Here is a 7,500-nt window from a genome sequence, read left to right on the forward strand (position 1 = left end):
CAGTACTTGTGTGTGTGTTTCAGTATTTGTGTGTGTGTGTGTTTCAGTATTTGTGTGTGTGTGTGTTTCAGTATTTGTGTGTGTGTGTGTGTTTCAGTATTTGTGTGTGTGTGTGTTTCAGTATTTGTGTGTGTGTGTGTGTGTTTCAGTATTTGTGTGTGTGTGTGTGTTTCAGTATTTGTGTGTGTGTGTGTTTGTGTGTGTATGTGTAAGTATTTGTGTGTGTATGTGTAAGTATTTGTGTGTGTGTGTGTGTGTGTTTCAGTATTTGTGTGTGTGTGTGTGTGTGTGTGTTTCAGTATTTGTGTGTGTGTGTGTGTGTGTTTCAGTATTTGTGTGTGTGTGTTTCAGTATTTGTGTGTGTGTGTGTGTGTGTTTCAGTATTTGTGTGTGTGTGTGTGTGTTTCAGTATTTGTGTGTGTGTGTGTTTCAGCATTTGTGTGTGTGTGTGTGTGTGTTTCCAGTATTGTGTGTGTGTGTGTTCCAGTATCTAGTGTATGTGTGTGTGTGTTTCAGTATTTGTGTGTGTGTGTGTGTTTCAGTATTTGTGTGTGTGTGTGTGTTTCAGTATTTGTGTGTGTGTGTTTCAGTATTTGTGGGTGTGTGTGTGTTTCAGTATTTGTGTGTGTGTGTGTTCAGTATTTGTGTGTGTGTGTTTCAGTATTTGTGTGTGTGTGTTCAGTATTTGTGTGTGTTTCAGAGTAGTGTGTGTGTGCAGTATCTGTGTGTGTGTGTGTTTCCAGTATTTGTGTGTGTGTGTGTGTGTTCCAGTATCTGTGTGTGTGTGTGTGTTTCAGTATTTGTGTGTGTGTGTGTGTTTCCAGTATTTGTGTATGTGTGTGTGTTTCAGTGTTTGTGTGTGTGTTTCAGCATTCCAGTGTGTGTGTGTGTTTCAGTATTTGTGTGTGTGTGTGTTTCAGTATTTGTGTGTGTGTGTGTTCAGTATGTGTGTGTGTGTGTGTGTTTCAGTAGGTGTGTGTGTGTGTTTCAGTATTTGTGTGTGTGTGTGTGTTCAGTATTTGTGTGTGTGTGTGTTTCAGTATGTGTGTGTGTCTGTGTGTGTGTGTTTCAGCATGTGTGTGTGTGTTTCCAGTATCTAGTGTGTGTGTGTGTGTTTCAGCATCTAGTGTGTGTGTGTGTTTCAGCATTTGTGTGTGTTTTTCAGTATTTGTGTGTGTGTGTTTCAGTATTTGTGTGTGTGTGTTTCAGTATTTGTGTGTGTGTGTGTGTTTCAGTATTTGTGTGTGTGTGTGTTTCAGTATTTGTGTGTGTGTGTGTGTTTCAGTATTTGTGTGTGTGTGTTTCAGTATTTGTGTGTGTGTGTGTTTCAGTATTTGTGTGTGTGTGTGTGTTTCCAGTATCTAGTGTGTGTGTGTGTGTGTTTCAGTATTTGTGTGTGTGTGTGTGTGTGTTTCAGTATTTGTGTGTGTGTGTGTTTCAGTATTTGTGTGTGTGTGTTTCAGTATTTGTGTGTGTGTGTGTTTCAGTATTTGTGTGTGTGTGTGTTTCAGTATTTGTGTGTGTGTGTGTTTCAGTATTTGTGTGTGTGTGTGTGTTTCAGTATTTGTGTGTGTGTGTGTTTCAGTATTTGTGTGTGTGTGTTTCAGTATTTGTGTGTGTGTGTGTGTGTTTCAGTATTTGTGTGTGTGTGTGTGTTTCAGTATTTGTGTGTGTGTGTGTTTCAGTATTTGTGTGTGTGTGTGTGTTTCAGTATTTGTGTGTGTGTGTGTGTGTTTCAGTATTTGTGTGTGTGTGTGTTTCAGTATTTGTGTGTGTGTGTTTCAGTATTTGTGTGTGTGTGTGTTTCAGTATTTGTGTGTGTGTGTGTGTGTTTCAGTATTTGTGTGTGTGTGTGTGTTTCAGTATTTGTGTGTGTGTGTGTTTCAGTATTTGTGTGTGTGTGTGTTTCAGTATTTGTGTGTGTGTGTGTGTTTCAGTATTTGTGTGTGTGTGTTTCAGTATTTGTGTGTGTGTGTGTTTCAGTATTTGTGTGTGTGTGTGTGTGTTTCAGTATTTGTGTGTGTGTGTGTGTTTCAGTATTTGTGTGTGTGTGTGTGTTTCAGTGTGTGTGTGTGTGTTTCAGTATTTGTGTGTGTGTGTGTGTTTCAGTATTGTGTGTGTGTGTGTGTATTTGTGTATGTGTGTGCGTGTGTGTGTTCGCGTGTGTGTGTTCAGTATGTGTGTGTGTGCGTGTGTGTGTTCAGTATGTGTGTGTGTGTTCAGTGTGTGTGTGTGTGTTTCAGTATTTGTGTGTGTGTGTGTTTCAGTATTTGTGTGTGTGTGTGTGTTTCAGTATTTGTGTGTGTGTGTGTTTCAGTATTTGTGTGTGTGTGTTTCAGTATTTGTGTGTGTGTGTGTTTCAGTATTTGTGTGTGTGTGTGTGTTTCAGTATTTGTGTGTGTGTGTGTGTTTCAGTATTTGTGTGTGTGTGTGTGTGTGTTTCAGTATTTGTGTGTGTGTGTGTTTCAGTATTTGTGTGTGTGTGTGTGTGTTTCAGTATTTGTGTGTGTGTGTGTGTTTCAGTATTTGTGTATGTGTGTGTGTGTTTCAGTATTTGTGTGTGTGTGTGTGTTTCAGTATTTGTGTGTGTGTGTGTGTTTCAGTATTTGTGTGTGTGTGTTTCAGTATTTGTGTGTGTGTGTGTGTGTTTCAGTATTTGTGTGTGTGTGTGTGTGTTTCAGTATCTGTGTGTGTGTGTGTGTTTCAGTATTTGTGTGTGTGTGTGTGTGTGTGTTTCAGTATTTGTGTGTGTGTGTTTCAGCATCTGTGTGTGTGTGTGTTCCAGCATCTGTGTGTGTGTGTGTGTGTGTTTCAGCATCTGTGTGTGTGTGTGTGTTTCAGCATTTGTGTGTGTGTGTGTTTCAGTATTTGTGTGTGTGTGTGTGTAGTGTGTGTGCATCTGTGTGTGTGTGTTTCAGTATTTGTGTGTGTGTTTCAGTATTTGTGTGTGTGTGTGTGTGTTTCAGCATTTGTGTGTGTGTGTGTTCCAGCATCTGTGTGTGTGTGTGTTTCAGCATTTGTGTGTGTGTGTTTCCAGTATTGTGTGTGTGTGTGTTCAGCATTTGTGTGTGTGTGTGTGTGTGTGTGTGTGTGTGTGTGTTTCAGCATCTAGTGTGTGTGTGTGTGTGTGTGTGTGTTTCAGTATGTGTGTGTGTGTGTCAGTGTGTGTGTGTGTTTCCAGTATCTTGTGTGTGTGTGTTTCAGCATCTAGTGTGTGTGTGTGTGTGTGAGCATCTAGTGTGTGTGTGTTCCAGCATCTATGTGTGTGTGTTCCAGCATCTAGTGTGTGTGTGTGTGTTTCAGTATTTGTGTGTGTGTGTGTTTCAGCATCTGTGTGTGTGTGTGTGTTTCAGCATTTGTGTGTGTGTGTGTGTTCCAGCATTTGTGTGTGTGTGTGTGTGTTTCAGTATTTGTGTGTGTGTGTGTTTCAGCATTTGTGTGTGTGTGTGTTTCAGCATCTGTGTGTGTGTGTGTTTCAGCATCTGTGTGTGTGTGTGTGTTTCAGTATTTGTGTGTGTGTGTGTCTCAGCATCTAGTGTGTGTGTGTGCATTGTGTGTGTGTGTTTCAGCATGTGTGTGTGTGTGTTTCAGCATTTGTGTGTGTGTGTGTGTTCCAGTATTTGTGTGTGTGTGTGTTTCAGTATTTGTGTGTGTGTGTGTGTTCCAGCATTTGTGTGTGTGTGTGTGTTTCAGTATTTGTGTGTGTGTGTTTCAGTATTTGTGTGTGTGTGTGTGTTTCAGTATTTGTGTGTGTGTGTGTGTGTTTCAGTATTTGTGTGTGTGTGTGTTTCAGTATTTGTGTGTGTGTGTGTTTCAGTATTTGTGTGTGTGTGTGTGTTTCAGTATTTGTGTGTGTGTGTGTGTTTCAGTATTTGTGTGTGTGTGTTTCAGTATTTGTGTGTGTGTGTGTGTTTCAGTATTTGTGTGTGTGTGTGTTTCAGTATTTGTGTGTGTGTGTGTTTCAGTATTTGTGTGTGTGTGTGTTTCAGTATTTGTGTGTGTGTGTTTCAGTATTTGTGTGTGTGTGTGTGTGTTTCAGTATTTGTGTGTGTGTGTTTCAGTATTTGTGTGTGTGTGTTTCAGTATTTGTGTGTGTGTGTGTGTGTTTCAGTATTTGTGTGTGTGTGTGTGTGTGTGTTTCAGTATTTGTGTGTGTGTGTGTTTCAGTATTTGTGTGTGTGTGTGTTTCAGCATCTAGTGTGTGTGTGTGTTTCAGCATTTGTGTGTGTGTGTGTTTCCAGTATTTGTGTGTGTGTGTGTTTCAGTATGTGTGTGTGTGTGTTTCAGTAGTGTGTGTGTGTTTCAGTATCTTGTGTGTGTGTGTGTGTTTCAGTATTTGTGTGTGTGTGTGTGTTTCAGCATTTGTGTGTGTGTGTGTTTCAGCATTTGTGTGTGTGTGTGTTTCAGTATTTGTGTGTGTGTGTGTGTCCAGCATCTTTGTGTTTGTGTGTGTTTCAGTATTTGTGTATGTGTGTGTGTTTCAGTATTTGTGTGTGTGTGTGTGTTTCAGTATTTGTGTGTGTGTGTGTGTGTTTCAGTATTTGTGTGTGTGTGTGTGTTTCAGTATTTGTGTGTGTGTGTTTCAGTATTTGTGTGTGTGTGTGTGTTTCAGTATTTGTGTGTGTGTGTGTGTGTTTCAGTATTTGTGTGTGTGTGTGTGTGTGTTTCAGTATTTGTGTGTGTGTGTGTGTTTCAGTATTTGTGTGTGTGTGTGTTTCAGTATTTGTGTGTGTGTGTGTGTTTCAGTATTTGTGTGTGTGTGTGTGTTTCAGTATTTGTGTGTGTGTGTGTGTTTCAGTATTTGTGTGTGTGTGTGTGTGTTTCAGTATTTGTGTGTGTGTGTGTTTCAGTATTTGTGTGTGTGTGTTTCAGTATTTGTGTGTGTGTGTTTCAGTATTTGTGTGTGTTTCAGTATTTGTGTGTGTGTGTTTCAGTATTTGTGTGTGTGTGTTTCAGTATTTGTGTGTGTGTGTGTGTGTTTCAGTATTTGTGTGTGTGTGTGTGTGTTTCAGTATTTGTGTGTGTGTGTGTTTCAGTATTTGTGTGTGTGTGTGTGTGTGTTTCAGTATTTGTGTGTGTGTGTTTCAGTATTTGTGTGTGTGTGTGTTTCAGTATTTGTGTGTGTGTGTGTTTCAGTATTTGTGTGTGTGTGTTTCAGTATTTGTGTGTGTGTGTTTCAGTATTTGTGTGTGTGTGTTTCAGTATTTGTGTGTGTGTGTGTGTTTCAGTATTTGTGTGTGTGTGTGTGTTCACATACCCAACACTCCTATCCTATAGTTAAGTGTGATGACGATCACATTTCCGTAGCTTGCTAACACGCTGCCATCCATGATGTTTCCAGTTCCATCCATGTATGAGCCGCCATGAATAAACAACATTACAGGCCATGGGTCATCACGTGCATCACGCAACACTAAACAAACAAACAAACAAACAAACAATAAACAAAAGATCAAACCTGCCACAGTCCTCACATATTAAGTTTAGGAACAGATTTTGTCTGATTTTGAGTTTTATGATGTTGATTTCAATGACTGTATAAGTTTCAAGTCTAACATCTGTGTGTGTGTGTGTGTGTGTGTGTGTGTGAGAGAGAGAGAGAGAAAAAGGACAGCTCAAAGTTTTCACTCTGTTTGTCTCTAAATCCTGGAAGCTGATGTAAGAGGGCAGAAACCCCAAAGCCACTCGGACTGACTGATTAAAGATAAAATGAAAACATCAGAAATAAAAGTCATAAGAAGTGACAGCCATTAAAAATGAATAAAAAAGCGAGTGATGAAAACAGGAAGTACCGTCATCCTCCACCTCCTCCCCCGCCCGCTTCGGCCCTGCAGAGACACACCGGAGAAAATACACAGAAATGAAGGCAGATATAGTAGAAGTGTTTTAATAAGAAATCCGTAACGTCTACACAACTGTGTGTGTGTGTGTGCCTGTGTGTGTGTGTGTGTGTGCCTGTGTGTATGTGTGTGTGCCTATGTGTGTGTGTGTGTGTGTATGTGTGTGTGTGTGTATGTGTGTGTGCCTGTGTGTGTGTGTTTATACATGCTTCCACTGGGTAACATCATTAGAAGGCCTGGGATTAGTTTCCATTGTTATGCCGATGATACCCAGTTATATATCTCATCAAAACCAGATGAAATATCTAATTTGTCTAGACTAACTGAGTGTGTTAAAGATATGAAAGATTGGATGACCGATAATTTTCTATTACTAAATCTTGATAAGACAGAGATATTACTTATTGGCCCAAAAACCAGTACACAGAAGCTCTCGCAATTCAGCTTGCATCTAGAAGGATGTACTGTTACCACTAGCTGGACAGTGAAAGACCTGGGTGTAATATTAGACAGCAACTTATCCTTTAAAAATCATATTTCCAATATGACAAAAACAGCCTTCTTCCATCTTAGAAATATTGCCAAGCTTAGGAACATTTTATCTGTATCTGATGCAGAAAAACTAGTTCATGTATTCCTGACCTCCAGACTGGACTACTGTAATGCATTACTAGGTGTTTGTCCTGCATCTTCAATAAACAAGCTACAGTTAGTCCAGAATGCAGCCGCCAGAGTTCTTACCAGATCAAGAAAATATGATCATATAACCCCAATATTATCATCCCTGCACTGGCTACCTGTTAAACTTAGAATTGATTATAAATTAGCTCTACTCACGTACAAGGCTCTAATTGGTTTAGCTCCCACCTATCTCTCCAGTCTTCTAACACGTTACAATCCACCACACTCTTTAAGATCACAAAACTCTGGACATTCTAGTAGTTCCCAGAATATTAAAGTCCACAAAAGGGGGTAGAGCGTTTTCGTATTTAGCTCCTAAACTTTGGAATAGTCTTCCTGACAGTGTTCGGCTCCTTATTGATTTACATAACACTATACACATGCTGTATCTGCATCACACGATTGTCACCCAAATGAGGATGGGTTCCCTTTTGAGTCTGGTTCCTCTCAAGGTTTCTTCATCATACCATCTAAGGGAGTTTTTCCTTGCCTCAGTCGCCTCAGTCACCTCAGGCTTGCTCACTTGGGATAACATCTAGGACTGTCTGTCTGTCTGTCTGTTTATGTTTGTTGTTTTCTGTTGTTTGTTGTTTGTGGTTTCTCATGTAAAGCTGCTTTGAGACAATGCTCTTTGTTAAAAGCGCTATACAATTGTATGCCTGGGTGTGTGTGTGTGTGTGCCTGTGTGTGTGTGTGAATATACCTGTGTGTGTGTGTATGCCTGGGTGTGTGTGAGCCTGGTGTGTGTGTGTGTGCCTGTGTGTGTGTATGTGCCTGTGTGTGTGTGTGTGTGTATGTGTGTGTATGTGTGTGTGTGTGTGTGTGTGTGTGTATGTGTGTGTGCCTGTGTGTGTGTGTGTGCCTGTGTGTGTGTGTATGTGTGTGTGTGTGCTCACCGCTCCTCTCCCGTGTGGGGACATATAGGTTGAGGTAGAGACAGTCTTCGCTCTGCTCCTGCAGGTACGTTGCCATGGTATCA

General features: G+C 40.5%; 1 protein-coding gene across 2 annotated transcripts in view; it reads right to left on the minus strand.

Moving 5' to 3' along the window:
* nlgn3b (neuroligin 3b) overlaps positions 1 to 7,500 on the minus strand; it is a 41,664-nt gene that overhangs the window by 25,563 nt on the left and 8,601 nt on the right. For both annotated transcript variants that reach the window (XM_058383324.1, XM_058383323.1), the window contains 3 exons: positions 7,418 to 7,500; positions 5,793 to 5,828; positions 5,258 to 5,413 (listed from right to left, as the gene is read on the minus strand). The exon at positions 7,418 to 7,500 is cut by the window's right edge and continues 541 nt beyond it. In XM_058383324.1, the coding sequence (XP_058239307.1) occupies positions 5,258 to 5,413; positions 5,793 to 5,828; positions 7,418 to 7,500 (275 nt within the window). The remainder of the gene's footprint in view (positions 1 to 5,257; positions 5,414 to 5,792; positions 5,829 to 7,417) is intronic.

Source organism: Hemibagrus wyckioides, linkage group LG28 (genome assembly GCF_019097595.1).
Source record: "Hemibagrus wyckioides isolate EC202008001 linkage group LG28, SWU_Hwy_1.0, whole genome shotgun sequence".
NCBI classification, from domain to species: domain Eukaryota; kingdom Metazoa; phylum Chordata; class Actinopteri; order Siluriformes; family Bagridae; genus Hemibagrus; species Hemibagrus wyckioides.